This window comes from Scheffersomyces amazonensis (genome assembly GCF_036850825.1).
Source record: "Scheffersomyces amazonensis strain UFMG-HMD-26.3 chromosome Unknown RJT21scaffold_1, whole genome shotgun sequence".
NCBI classification, from domain to species: Eukaryota; Fungi; Ascomycota; class Pichiomycetes; order Serinales; family Debaryomycetaceae; genus Scheffersomyces; species Scheffersomyces amazonensis.
Window position 1 is genome coordinate 2854031 of NW_027042741.1, and position 15237 is coordinate 2869267.

At 33.4% G+C, this 15237-nt stretch overlaps 5 protein-coding genes across 5 annotated transcripts; 3 read left to right on the forward strand and 2 right to left on the reverse strand. All coding sequences in view use genetic code 12, as the record gives it.

The window, feature by feature from the left end:
- Positions 1–243: 243 nt before the first annotated feature.
- RJT21DRAFT_117980 (E2 ubiquitin-conjugating protein) lies at positions 244–945 on the reverse strand. The gene has a single exon (XM_064880898.1). The coding sequence runs from the start codon at positions 731–733 to the stop codon at positions 278–280; it is 456 nt and encodes a 151-aa protein (XP_064741651.1). The 5' UTR covers positions 734–945; the 3' UTR covers positions 244–277.
- Positions 946–2597, forward strand: RJT21DRAFT_117981 (uncharacterized protein). Its single transcript, XM_064880899.1, has one exon. The coding sequence runs from the start codon at positions 1013–1015 to the stop codon at positions 1298–1300; it is 288 nt and encodes a 95-aa protein (XP_064741652.1). The 5' UTR covers positions 946–1012; the 3' UTR covers positions 1301–2597.
- Positions 2598–6371: 3774 nt separating this feature from the next.
- On the forward strand, positions 6372–7865 carry AGA1 (Aga1p; the record flags this gene model as incomplete). The annotated part of the gene is made up of 1 exon (XM_064883123.1): positions 6372–7865. The coding sequence occupies one exon, from the start codon at positions 6372–6374 to the stop codon at positions 7704–7706; it is 1335 nt and encodes a 444-aa protein (XP_064741653.1). The 3' UTR covers positions 7707–7865.
- An 863-nt stretch (positions 7866–8728) lies between these two features.
- RJT21DRAFT_117984 (uncharacterized protein) lies at positions 8729–10893 on the reverse strand. The gene has a single exon (XM_064880900.1). The coding sequence runs from the start codon at positions 10880–10882 to the stop codon at positions 8942–8944; it is 1941 nt and encodes a 646-aa protein (XP_064741654.1). The 5' UTR covers positions 10883–10893; the 3' UTR covers positions 8729–8941.
- Positions 10894–11452: 559 nt separating this feature from the next.
- MAK21 (RNA-binding ribosome biosynthesis protein) lies at positions 11453–14877 on the forward strand. The gene is made up of 2 exons (XM_064885662.1): positions 11453–11612; positions 11649–14877. The coding sequence occupies exons 1-2, from the start codon at positions 11487–11489 to the stop codon at positions 14781–14783; spliced, it is 3261 nt and encodes a 1086-aa protein (XP_064741655.1). The 5' UTR covers positions 11453–11486; the 3' UTR covers positions 14784–14877.
- Positions 14878–15237: the final 360 nt, after the last annotated feature.

Sequence of the window (15237 nt, forward strand, 5' to 3'; positions counted from 1 at the left end):
CACTGGGTAGATAGCATCAGTGATGATTATGACAGCTGCAGTAGGCTGTCACATATCACTATTTAAGGGTCACTCTCACTATTCTTGGTATTGTCACTACTCTCATAAGCTTAGGTGTACGAGTCTCACTCTCACTCTCACTCTTCTTATTCTCCACTACTGATTCCTCACTACTCGTCAATTTCTTCTCAACTCTCCTCTCATTACTGAATACTATTTTCTGTCTACATTCTCACTCTCACTCTCACTATTATCATTCTCATTTATTACTACATATCTACTTCTGCACTGCATACTTCTCAGTCCATTCCTTAGCAACTTGAATAGCCTTCTGCTCATCTTGCTTCCAATCCTGAGCAACATCATTGGCCAATGGATCATCGGGATTAGGAGCTCCTAACAATGCTTGTATAGATAATAAGATCGTACGGATTTGTAATGCAGGCGACCAATTATCCTTAAGCACATCTAAACATATTCTCCCCAACTTATCAATATTAGGATGATATATCTTCGTTAAGAATCGAACCTTAGGAGCACACATAGGATAATCATCCGGTAAATATAATTCTAATTGAAATTTCCCATTAGCATATGGTGATAAACTAGGTCCATCAATAGTAACTTCAAAATACCGAAGATTCTCTTCCAGAGGTGATGCTGTAATCCCGGGCACTGGATCACTCACTAATCTTTCTGTTTCTTTAATAATTCGTTTAGGTAAAGTGGCCATAGTTACTGTTTCTTAATCTCACTGCCTAATTTCTAGTGGCTGATCTCTTTGCTCTCAGCTTTAATCTATCTGGCTTACAACTATGACTCCTCACTCACAGGCCTCTTTTCCTCACCCCTTTCTTTCTTTTACATCAGTCACGTTCTCGACGTCGCGTGCTCACAACCTCCACCTTTTTTGAAAAAAAATAAAACCGTCAATGACATCGCTATTCACCACCAAATCCACGAGTTACGAGTCACGAGTCACGAGTCACTAGGCAATACAATACAATACAGTATGTCGAAACTACCTACTCCGTCAAACACGCAGAGATTCATAGTGGCTGCAGTCGCTCTTTTGGCAGGGGCATATGTGGTCATGGATTCTGGAAAGGATTTTGAATTCATCAAGTTTGAACCTCATTCACCAGAAGAGATTGAAAGACGGAAAAGAGAAAATGTCGGACTCTCCTTGAAAGTGTTAGAGACTTCTACTTTAAATTATACCCCCGAAGCAAAAGAACGACTTCGTAAGTTGATTGAAGAAAAAAGTAAGGAGACAGAAAGCAACGCCTCGAAGAATTGAAGAATTGAACAATCGAATTGAACAATTAAACAAATTGAACAACTACTTTAATTCGTTGGGTCGTGTAAGTTAAGTTTCCCTCTTTAGCTCATCTGTATATACTTGTATCATATCCTTAATGTATAATAGTCTGATTAATTTTGTTATTTCAATTGTGACTGTAACTGTAACTGTGCTGAAAATCTTGTCTTAATCGTAATTATTTTCCTGTTGGATAGTTTGTATAGAAATGTATTGATGAGTATTTGTTGAACTATGTTGAGTACTTCATCATCCCTCCTTACTCTTTAAAGGGTTAATCTTTACAGCTCAATATATTACATAGAGGTGAATAGTAACGTTATGGCACCATCGTTTTGTAACTTATTATGCAACTACTATCCTCTATCCTCCCGAGCATAATTCCTAAAGTCATTGTTTATTTAACTTTAGCAAAGTAGTTCACAATAAAACGAAGAAATTGTGTTAATACAGATTGGTTGCAATGTGAATTGTCATCAATCAATGGAATTGTCATCAATCATTGGAATTGACATGACCACTCACTAAATTTCCATATTAAAGTTATCCTTCAACTCCGAAACTGAATTTCTGATTTCTTTTATAATTAAAATTCCATTCAACTTCCTACCTATTGTTAATACTTAACTCTTATTATATTATGCACCTCAGGTAAAATATCCTAATTAGTATCCGCCTTCCTAATTCGGCTTTTGCATGCGTGCTGCAATGCATGCAATAATACCTAGTTAGGAAACAAGGGCCTAACTAGTTAAAAGATTGCTATGGTGTGGGGTATTCCTCCGTTAGAGTCGGATGACAGAATTTTTTTTCTCAAAGACGTTAATACTGTGAAAATATTTCTCCTTGATTCAGGAGAGCAGAGAACGTTGAGAAATTGCTCAGGGTTTATCAACGGAGTGCCTTGACTACATTCCCGGTTTTCTTGTCATCACTTCTTCGTATATGAGCTTCATTTATCAATTTTATTTTGTAATCAGCTGTAGTTAATAAACAAAACTTAATACAACTAACTACTAAACTGATCTTGGAACTTGCATCTTCGTATAGATAATTTCAAAATATTTTGTGTTATTACGTAGGAAATCTTAAATCAATGAAAAAATAATGAGTGATCGGGACGACCCACCATTCGCAGCTAACATTTCTAGCAATATCATATTGTATTATTGTTAATCATAAAACAAGTAAAATAAAGTGTTCAATGTGCATCAATAGTACTTGTGTTGAAATGAATTAGATTACAAAATTACAAAATTACAAAAACAGGGTGAGCCATTTGAATTATTTGCTTATAATTCTGCCAAGCATGATGCATTTTCCTTCTATACTTTAAAAGAGGATCCAATATGCTTTAAACTATGTAATTTATTCTGCCTTGAGGTTTTATTAATTTAGCGAAAAGTTATATGCCATAATCGTCTACAAAAGTTTACGATATTGTTGGCTATTTTGTTGAGATTTAGTTACGAGATAGTAGTTAATAACCAATGAAACTATTGATTTAAGATTGCTACCATATTGATGTCATAACAATGATCACCAAAATAATTTATGGCAAATGTTCTTTAGGGTTTGTGAGTTATAAAGCCCCGTACTAGAAAAAATAGAGTTTCCTGTATTATTCCCCTCATATGCTTTGTCCGGATCCTAAAAAATAAAGGACAAAAAATAACTCAGCAAGCAACAAAATAAATTAAGCCCGCCAAACGAAGTCAACTGTTGGTAATAATTGGATGATCGTAACTATATATCATTTAAAGCAAATAGTTAATACTCTTCAAAGCTTATTAAAGTAATTGAACCTTTTGATAAAGTTATATAGTTGGCGAGTTGGCTTGCCGCAAAGCTTAAACCTAAACTAAGATTATGCCTATTGTATATAATTGGAAAATATTTTTTTTTTGAGAGGCCCTTTTAGGAATTGGCCTGTGACTAATCAGGAAAACATAGGCTTTATAAACCAACATTGCAGTCTGGGGTAAGCAGACGGACTTAACTAAAATGAATGTGAGTGGAGCAAGTGGAAAATGTTTAAAACAGTTATACTTCACTAACTTCTAAGTCTCGGAGTATAAGTTACATATTTGCTTCATTTAACCAATGAATGATTCCACCGGGAAATAGGGATATATTTGGTGAACTATCCATTTATCTCCATTTCATGGTTTTATGTGACTTACACTCTTGAACACTTTGTATCAGCTTCTTTCTGCTCTGTACGGCTCTCTTTAGAGTCTTCATACTTTTTTGTTCCCCCACATTTTTTCTCCTTCTAAACTCTCTTTTTTGCGGTTCCTGAATGCATATCCTTTCCTCCAAGTGCTGCTTTTAATGCACCTACTGCAGAAAAATAATTTATTTTCCTTCGTTTACATAATTAAATAGATTTCAACTAATCTAAATGGGGTATAATTTTAGAACGGTGACTCCATTTAAACATTCAAATAAATGATTAGCATTCTCTGATTTGATTTTCTACCACTGATACTTGTTAATCATAATTGTATTTGAAGCACATCGTTCTAGAGACTAGCTGTCAATTGTAGAGAAACTAAATAATAGTATCGGTAAACAATCTCATATTCGTTTGCGCTTAATTTCTTGAAGTTTCTTGAAGTTTCTTGAAGGTTTACGTACGATTATCAATTCATGTTAGCTTTTTAGTATAAAAATACAATTTCAAGTTACAGTAGATACGAGTACATAAGAAATAATGTGGGGTAAGCTATTTAAGAATGTTAATCCAATTCTGTTATCAAGTGGTAACCTCGAACACTCAATTCCCTGTTAAACTTTGAGTAACTCCTATTTATTCATTTATATCGAATGCTTGAACTAATTATACCTCGCTCTTTCATAAATTTCTCCTATTTCTATAAGCTCTTATCTTACAAATATGCCATTACCCCAATAGCAATTTTCAGAATTACAAAATATCTCTATAACGGTTTTGATGTCCAATTTCTTTTTATTGCTATATTGCGTCGATTATTTTTCTCTGCATTTTGTTCATCTATAGGTTGTGGGGTACCAACCACTAGTGAGATAAATTTCTTGATGAGGTCATTTGACAATTTTTCAATTTTTTTTTATTTTTTTAAGCTTTTTTTATTTTTTTAATCTAAATAATACTAGAAAGTTTGTCAGCTTTTTGTAGCTCAGTTACAAATGTAAAAATGCTGGAAGCCCCACCAACCCCCTTTTTAATAGACTCCCTAAGGTATCAAAGTTTATTATTCTATGGTGGGGTTGTCCCACTATCGCTACGTCCGTCAAGGGTACTCCACTATGACCCGTATGTCCCACTCGTTTCAAGAAAGACCACGGTATTTCAGATAACTCTTATTTGGTCTTGTGGAGATTATAGGGGTATGTATAGCTGTAGGTTATTGTCGAATGATGTGTTTGTGAGATGTCAGAATTCGATACAGGGAAATACTTTATTTCGAAGAGCGCAATTATGTTGGGAAAGATTATTTTGGCTTAATTAGGTAGGGCTCACAAATCGCTAGTGATTCTTTTGATAACCGTAGCCAGATAACCTTAGCCAGGTAACCTTACTGTAGTTTTTCCTGACTCTTCTCCTCATTCTATAGGAGCCCTTATGCACAAAGCCAGTATCCTGCATAACAAAGATCGTTTTCAAAGCATGTGCAAAATAGGTAAACGGCACTGGATGCCCTAACAATAACCTTACCTGTTTAGGCAAAAGAGGAGTTATGCTTTCCTTTATAGTCGCGGGCTTATGCATGGTATAATGCCTAATCAGGAGAATTCATTTATGACCTACTGTAAAAGTGACGCAAGTGTTAGGAGCCTACATACATATGCACCGGAGCTGCCCCAGGGTTGTACAAAAGCCTATTCAAGTGTGTGCCCCTTCTGTTGAAATATTCTCTTTGTTGAAAAATAGCAATTTTTAATATTTTTCCCACTAACCTTTTCAGTTCAAACTGTCAATATTATTACATTTCTTGGAAAATAAAGTTTTCATTTTGCCTATGATCCAAATGGACAAAGCAGAAAAAAAAGCATATTCGTAATTTTTCGTTTTAGTAGCTCTGATGGAACTGTTTAGGTTTACGAAATAATTTACAAATTAATGTTGTAGAACAGACTAGCTCAGGTCATCACCTTGCCTCGTCCATGGATTCCAAGGAGGAATTGCTTGATGATTACCCCAACATTTTGGTTGCATAAGGCGCAAACTTGCCGATATGGAAGTCTCTATTAACGACACAATAGTCGTATTTGTGCCACCTTCATTTAGAGTTACTCAATACTATAAAATTTGCTTAAAATGTAAATGAAATTTGGCTACATAATGCAGCTCCATTGTACAATTATTACCCAATTAGTACACTTAATTAACGATCTTCAATTATTCAAAGCTTGCTTATGCGTAACAATTTGCCTCAAACGCACGTAATTTAATTTTTTTGGTGTTGATTTAAAAAAATAAAATTTTAGACTTGTGAGCATTTGCAACTAAAATATTTTGAGGACTAATTAGACTTCCCTTTGGGATTAATTGAGTACATAAGATTGTTGCTATTGTCTGTGGTTAAGTACATTATTTTTAAACTATTTGAACAAATGCAGTAATCGTTCATCAATGGCAGAGCCTACATAAACTTTATTACCAGAAGAAAATAATTATTATAGAGAATTTAATAATACCAATATTGCAGTAATATGTATAGACTTGAAACTTCGGGATATACCCCTCTACTATTAAGTATCTTATGATTCAAATTTTGCAATCCTCCTCAACTTACAGGAATTCAATTACCAAATTCAATTCGTAATATATATTTGGCGAATTCCCACCCTTCTTCTGGAAATTTTCCTATTCAGCTTATTACTTCTTTTGTTAATTTATAATAAATCAATTCTTTTACCCAAGTTAAGTTGAATTCAATTCTTGCTTAAGATTCATCAAGCAAGAATCCTTTCGTTAATACAACTATACAATCATAGTTACTGAGATACCCTTTATTTAATTCTTATACCCTTTTATACCCTATATCATTCAACATATATTACAATGCAAGAAATATTACCACCAGCTAATGGTAAGAAGTTGTGGAGAGTGAAGAGATTAATATCATCCGATGTTACTTCTACATCTAATGCTGCTACTACACATGCTATAGATAGCTCAGTTGAATGCTTGAATAATTCTCTTAGAATATCTGCTGCTGGCAACAGACTCACTACTAAGAGACCACCATTGAGAAGACCAAAGAATAAACCAGGAAAGCCAAAGGACTTTGTATTTGTTGATTTATCACCGGTTAAGACTGATGAATCAGAAGATGAAGCACACCATTCACCAATCTTTGATGGTAACAATCAATTACCTTCTCCATCCCAATCTTCAATTGATGATTGTTCTTCTCAAAATTCGTCTATATTTGAAATTCCTCAATTAAATGAATCATTCTCGTCATTATCTACTGCTGCTGACGATATTTCAATATTCTCTGGTGCTTTTGATACCAGTTCGATTTTAAGTTCGGTTAGTTCGCAATCGGGATCTTATATGCAGGTTACCCCACAACGTCAAAATTCCGAGCAGCCACTCTTAGGTTTAGCCATTGCAAATTCTGGAATTTCAAATTGGGACCAAACTCAGAATTTCAATAGTTACCCTCAACCACAACCATCAGTTACACCAGCTGCTCCAAATATGATGATTACTCAACAACTCTTTGGATACCAACAAGCCATGTTACAACAATACCAACAAATTCAATTATTGCAACAACAGTTGCAACATCAAGCTAATGAAATACAGAAGCAACAACAACAAGTTCAACAAGTTCAGAAAGCCCAACAAGCTCAACAAGTTGTACAACATCAGATTACAGACAATATACCCGAAGTCTCACATCCAATTGTACACAAGAGATCTAAATCTGCTTTTGAAACTTCAACCAAAAGGAGGAGTAGTGGTCAATTCCAATTCAAAACTTATACTGGTCCAAAGCATAGACATTCTATTTCTGACACTTCCAGTATAAAGAAACAAAGAAGAACTGCAAAATCAGGCAGTGCACCAAGTTCACCAAATCAAAAGCTTCAAGAACAGCTTAATTCCTTAATTAAACCAGTTGGTTTAGAAGACTTTTTGATGCTCAATGATCAAATGTCTCTTCCATTAGGAAGTCAAGTTTCCGAGAGTTCCTCAATAGATTCTACTAATGATGGTGATTACGAAACTTTTACACCTATATCTGATTATTCTGATGAAGATGATCACTTATACAATAGCAAACCAAAAGATATTGATTCAAACTTATTAAATTCTTGTGGGATTGATCAATTTTTGTTCGCCAAACCTGATGAATTTGAGTTTGCTAACTTTGTCTCGATGTAAGATTATGAATTTCACCTCATGTACATTAGGGTTCTTTTGGTTTTATTTGTTTACAGTTTATTCCTATTTCGATATCCATTGGACTTCATTTATTTAATTTCTACACGTTTTAATTTCATTAGTTTCGGTTGTACACTAGCTTATAATGATACCCTTTAGTTCCTATCAAGATATTCAATCACATTGTAATTTTCAATCAACTTCATGCTTTTTCCAATTTTCGTTGCCAAGAAATTTCTTTCGTCCATTTCTTAATTTCTCCATTTCTCCGTTTCTGTTATTACCTTAATTTCGGTCTATTATTTGCTTCCGCACTTTCTTCATTCAATTATTCTTAATTTCGGTATAAATAATTATCTTGCTTTTTACCTTCTACATTTCTGTTTCCTATTTAACATTTCGGTGAAGTTTTACGAATATTACATTTTGATTGAAATATCTACTTATTTAGAGCTATATATTTTTAATGCAATTTTGTTTATTGAAAATTAATTTTACAGTTGTAGTATTTTGTGAATAATTGTGTTTATTGTTCAAGTCAATTACTCGTCTAATGTAGACTAGTGAATACATATGGAAATCAACATATAGCGCTACCATAAATGTGTAAGATGCTTACGTTCATTGGTGAGAATTATTTCAGCCCATACTACATTCTATAAGTAAATTGTTTTTAAAGTTGTATCCAATTCAAATCATACATATCGTGCAAAATGGGAACATGAATTTGGTTTTTTGCACTCATTTAGCAGTAAACTTAAGTAAATTTTATGAAAGCAACAGAATTGTTCTTAACCAAAAGGACATGATTAGAGATTTACCCGAAGAATAGCCAATTTAACCTATTCCAGTAAATGACTAATAATAAATAATAAATAATCAAAAATCAGTTAATCTTATACTTAATCCAGCTCATCAATAACCTAATTCAGCATAGCATAAATTAGGCGTACACTTGCACGTGACGTATAGAGGACCAAAACTATGAATGAAACTTAATTCTCGTAAATTTAAGGAAATAATGCATAGAAAATAAGGAAAGTGTTCTACTACAGGGTCTAAACCATTATGGTTAAACTACAAGATGACTTGTACCTTAGATGTAAATTAATAGTAATGAAATGCTGGTTATATAATATGATTTCCTATTGAGGAAATTACGCATTTTCGTTAATAGCGATCGCATACCTATTTAGGAATATATTGACTCCTGAAAAATAAATTCATCTCAAGCATTAGCGAGCCTCGTTTTGCAACTCTGCAACAATCGCATCGTTTTGAAGCTCAACCTTGCTTACTAGAAATTTTTTTGCCTTCTTATTTAATATTTTTTGATCCTGCAAGGTATCACCATTAAGGGTTTCTGAGTGCACATCTTGGGAATTACCAGCTCCATTTTCAGTCGTAATAGAAGACTCTTCTTCGTCATTTACTTTATTTCCGTAAGCAACATATTCAACAGGGTCATATGGTCTTACATAAGCCATAAAGTCGACCGGAGTTTCAGGAGCAATATAGTTATCCTGATCCTCAGTCAACATACATTGCTTTCTAGCTTCTAAAGTGAAACTGGTTACCAGACAATAGTTGTCGTTATTAGGGATATCTTCTAAAGGAGTGAAAGGAGAGTGTCTAAACCCAAACCTACTATATAATTCACTAATGTTTGGCATGTCTCGAATTTTTTCAGAAACGTGGTGCCACCATTCTGTATCTAATGACCTATCTGAAGGCCACAAACATTCGGGATCGTATGCCTCTCTTGCAGAATATTCAAAATTCCAAGTTGGCTCAGCTCCACCATTAATAAAAGTTTCATTCAATTCGGTGTAATAAGTAAACGAATTTATAATATTGAAACTCTTCTCGTCAACGGCATAATATCTCCATGCTGGATTCACACCATTATATGGTGTTATAGAGGGCCCAATTAAAGCAAAATTTATTGCTTTTTCTAATTCTTTAGAATCACATCCGTCCCCTCCATAAATTAAATTAAATGAATCTTTCAAAGAGTTTCCAAAGAAGATAGCCGCAATTACTTTTGGAGAAAATCTCTCAACAATCAGGGTGAAAACTTTTGAAGGTATGGCTAAGGATTGTTTGCTGAGAGGCAAATGAGCTATTATCCAAACCCTTTGTTGATTTAGTTCACTTTCAAGAAGTTCATTTATCAAGAATTTCCAAACACCAAACTTGTCAATTGAAAGGACATCCCAAAAGTTGTATAAATTTTTATCATTCCATACATTTGAATTTAAAGAAATAATTTTCAAACCTCTAGAAGTAATAATGGAGTAACCAACATGATTATACCTAATTTGTTTACTTGCATCAAGGTCAATCCATTCTAATTCTAACCATAGGTCCGCTAAGAAATCAAATTCCCATTGATAAGACTGAGAGTTTTCACTTAATTTCTTCTGAGGTAATTGATGCATTGGAAACGTATCTCGTACACCAAAAGTACTAATTATTGGAATTGATGGTAAATATTTCTTTAAGAGTCGATAAGCTATTTCTTGAGTTTCTAAAATTCTTGTTTTATCTGTAAATATTCTATCTTCATGATCAACTGTACCTCCGGTGAAAAGTGCCATTTCAAATTCTAAATGATTCTGATGAAGATTTCTTATTATGTGTAAAGTATTATTTAATAATAACATAGGTACTTCACAAGAATAACTACCGAAACTATGAGCAGGGCTCCATATAGAATCTTCTTTAGAGTAATGATCAATGTATTGACCCTTTTCAAAATGACCTCGACTATAAGAACTATCATAAAAGGATAAACCGATTGAAGGATCATGGAGGGGAGAATAATCATAATGTTCAGGAGGATGTTCATAATTGCAACTTGAACTTAAACAACAAACACTTTGAGAACAATTAGATTCTGATAATAATTCATAATTCAATTGTAAATTTATATCACTTATATGTAGAACATTAAATGAATCACCACTATTCTTTGGAGGATCATAATTTTTAGGTTTTGGAGGCCAAAGATTTGATAAATCAATAATTGGAGATTCTGGTAAAATATGACACTTTTCATCATGATAATAACAGAATAAATCACCATCATAACCTTCAGGATCCATTAACAGAACTACTTTAGTAAAATCATTTCCTACTGAAGAATATTCAACTGAAGGATAACCATAATTCATATGACATTGAGTTTCATCATAACCAGCTTCTAAACACCAAGTTGAAAAGATTTGAGGTACTAAGTCAGGACGAGTTAAACTTAAGAATTTGGCTATACTTAATCTTGCTTTACAAACAAGACACTCATTCAAATCATTAGTTGAATCAAGACTATGCAATTGATTGATTGCCTTTTGAATTATATCATGATCGGTTAAAATGACTTCAGACGGAGGCCAATAATGTTCACCAAGTGCATGATCATATTCGGCAATTGAAGCCTTACAAACCTTACTCAGACCCGCCCAGATTATTAACAACAATAAATTATATATTCTCATTATAATTGATCGGCAATAGAGTAAAGAATAAGAAGAAGTATAGAAGGGGATAATACAAATGTTGCAAATGGCTGTAAATAAATACGTACATAGCAGTTTATAAGGACTTCTTTTTTCTTAGTGCGAATGGTAGTGGGTGGTGGTGGTGGTGGTAGTAGTATGGTAGCGCCACTCACGTGAGTGAAATTTAATTTTTTTTTCAAAAATATGGAGATGAGCATTACAATAAATTTATGAAATATCGATCTACTGGCATAGTTAACATTAAAGGTCGACTTCAGCAATGGATGTGTCTAAGTTGAATTTAAGTTCGTTGAAGGACAAGATTGCTGGCAAGCTCAGTAGTCAGACTGCAAAGAATGGCAAGTCTAAGAATGGAGGAAAGAAGAATAAGACCGAGACCAAGGAAGTAGAGCATAAAGACAAGAAAGACAAGAAAGACAAGAAAGACAAGAAAGTCACGAAAGATAATAAAGAAAAGGTGCAAAATTCCAAAAAGGATAAAAGTTCTAAGAAAGATAATGATTCTGAAGTGGAAGAGACTGAAGAGGATATTTTAAGACGTGAAGCCTTGTTACTTGGAGCAACTGAAGAAGATCTTGCTTTACTTAATGGTCTTGATGAAGAAGAAGATAGTGAACAAGAATTTGAAGATTCTGGAAAGATTGATAAAGCATTTGGAGATGACTTAACTAGTTTCATGAAAGGAATCGGATTAGGAAACGGAGAGGCTGTGATAGTTGACGAAGTTCCAGAATTAGTTGAAGAAGAAGAGGAAGAAGAGGAAGAGGAAGAAGAGGAAGAAGAGGAAGAGGAAGAGGAAGAGGAAGAAGAAGAAGAGGAAGAAGAAGAAGAAGAAGAAGAAGAGGAGGAGGAAGAAGAAGAAGAAGAAGAAGAAGACGAATCTGAAGAATCCGAAGAATCTGAAGATGAAGTCATCGTTAAAGAAGCAGATTTCAAACAACCAAAAAGACAATCAGGCAAAGTTGAAAATGTTTCTACCGTCACTAGCACCCAATTAGAAGTACCAAATCGTACTGATTGGTTCAATATACCAATAGATAAAGTTGAAAATCCAGAAAAGTTGGACAGATTCGCCAAGGAAAGATTATTAGAAAGAGCTCAGAAAACCATTGATTCAGAAAATAAGATTTATCTTGAAGAATTTGCTTCTAACAACTCTCAAAGAAAGTTCTTGTCACAAATCTTATCAGATGGTACATTAAATGATAAAATCTCTGCATTAACATTATTATTTCAAGAAGCTCCAGTTCATAATATTAAAGCATTTGATACTTTAATAGGATTCTGTGAGAAGAAATCAAGAACTGCCGCTTTACAATCGATTGCTGCTCTTAAGGATTTATTATTGAATGGAGTATTACCAGATCGTAAATTACTTGCCTTTGACAAACAACCATTAGCTAAAGATTTATCAAATACTACTTTAGCTATATATTATTTTGAAGATTTATTAAAGAAACATTATTTCAAATTAATTCAAATTTTGGAAGTATTATGTCATGACCCAATTCTTCATGTTAGAATGAATGCAGTTAATCATATATTTGATTTATTAACTAAAAAACCAGAACAAGAAGTTAATTTATTGAAATTAGGGGTTAACAAATTAGGGGATATTGATAATAAAGTTTCATCGAAAACTTCATATCTTTTATTACAATTGGAACAAACCCATCCAGCTATGAAAGCCATTGTTACTGATTCTATTATAGATGTTATCTTTAAGACTGGTAGTGATTATCATGCCAAGTATTATGCCATTACTACATTAAATCAAACCATTTTAACTCGTAGAGAAGAAGAATTAGCTAATAAATTAGTTAAGACTTATTTCTCCCTTTTTGAAAAAGTTTTAGTTGAAAGTGATGGTTTCAATAAAGAAGATAAAACTGATAAAACCGTAGGAAAATCTGAAATGGGTAGAAAGAATAATAGAAAGAATTTTAAAAAGGGTAAGAAAGGTGGGAAATCTGTTAAACAAGAAGATAAATCCGAACTGGAAATTGTTGAAGAAAAGAATACTAGATTATTTTCAGCTTTATTAACTGGATTGAATAGAGCTTTCCCATTTTCTAATTTACCTGCTGAAGCATATGAAAAGCATTTAGATACTTTATTTAAAATTACTCATTCATCTAATTTTAATACTTCAGTTCAAGCATTACAATTAGTTCATCATATTATAAGTCAACAAAAGTTAAATAGTGATAGATATTTTAGAACTTTATATGAATCTTTATTAGATTCTAGATTAGTATCTTCTTCAAAGCAAGGTATTTACTTGAATTTATTATTTAAATCATTGAAAAATGATGAGAATGTTCCTCGAGTTTTGGCTTTTGTTAAAAGAATCTTACAAATTTGTTGTCATTGGATTAATATCGGTAGTATTTCTGGGATGTTGTTTTTATTAATGGAATTATCTAAGGCATTCCCCCAAATTGAAGATTTAATGATTGACTTTGCCTCTAGACCTGATGAAGAAGAAGGAGTAGAAGTTGAAGCAATTGAAAAAGTTAATGATAAGATAGATGAAGAATATGATCCTCGTAAACGTGATCCAAAGTTTGCCAATGCTAATAAGTCTTCATTATGGGAATTAACTCAATTCTTAAATCATTATCATCCTACTGTATCAATCTATGCTCAATCATTACTTGAAGGAAAGGATCAACCTAAACCAGATTTAGGTTTATTCACTTTAGCACATTTCTTAGATCGTTTTGTATATAAAAATGCTAAAGAGAAACCAACAACAAAGGGTAATTCTATTATGCAACCATTAGGAGGAGTTCATACTGGATCATTATTAGTTAAAGCTACTAATGTTTTAAGTTCAGAAGTTCCTGCTAATACTGAAGACTGGTTAAACAAAAAGGTTGAAGATATTAAACCAGATGAACAATTCTTTCATCAATATTTTACTACTAAGGTTAATAAATTAAGAAATAAGAAAGAAGGTAAAGATACAGAAGATTTAGATGAAGAACAATTAGAGCAAATGGGTGATGATGAAATTTGGAAAGCATTAGTCAATTCTAAACCAGAAGTTGAAGGTGAAGATGACGAAATCGATGAAGGATTTTCTGACTTAAGTGAAGGTGATTTCTCCGACTTGAGTGAAGGTGATGATAATGACGATGAAGATGACGATGAAGCTGCTGCTGCCGCAGAAGTGGGTCTCTTGGATGCTGAAGCTGAAGAGTCTATTGATGAAGACATAGAGGATGAAGAAGAAGAAGTTGAGGCAGGAGAAGATGATGAAGAAGAAGAAGAAGACTCCGAGTTCTTTGGTATCAATGAGGATGACGAGTTGGAAGACGAAGAAGTAGAAGTCAAAATGTTGGGAGATTTTGAAGATCAAGATGAAGAATCTGACTCCGAACCTGAAGCCGAATCCGATAAGAAATCGGGCAAGAAATCCAGAAAGCGCGCTACAGTATCCGAAGACGATAAGAAATCAAAGAAGTCAAAGAAAATTAAACTTAGTTCATTACCAATCTTTGCCTCAGCGGATGATTATGCTCAATATCTTAACTCCGATGACGAAGAATAAACAAATAATTCAAAATGTACATCGAACCACATACATGCACGTACATATGTAACATAGGCTACTACAATATATATAGAAAATAAATAATAATAGTAAATATCTGTCAACAGGCAATAACGATGGCTCATTTCCATTCAAAACGAAATAAAATTATATATTACGGCATCGCTTCATGCAACTTAAGAATAGACGGACATATTCTTTTCGTTTCGATTTTAGTGAAGATATGAAATGTGAAATTTACATAGCCTGCAGCCGGCAGGTTAATCAAGTTACCACGCCGGATATGGAAAAGTTCCTACTTTCCTTAAACGAAATTGGTAAGCCTAGAAAATTTTTCTTTTATTGGGGGATACTATTTTTTTTGTTGCTGGCTTAGCCGAGAGATGAATCTCAGATCTCAACCGGGTCGGTGAATTAAGGAGTTTTGGAGAGCATACACATTTATGTCAGA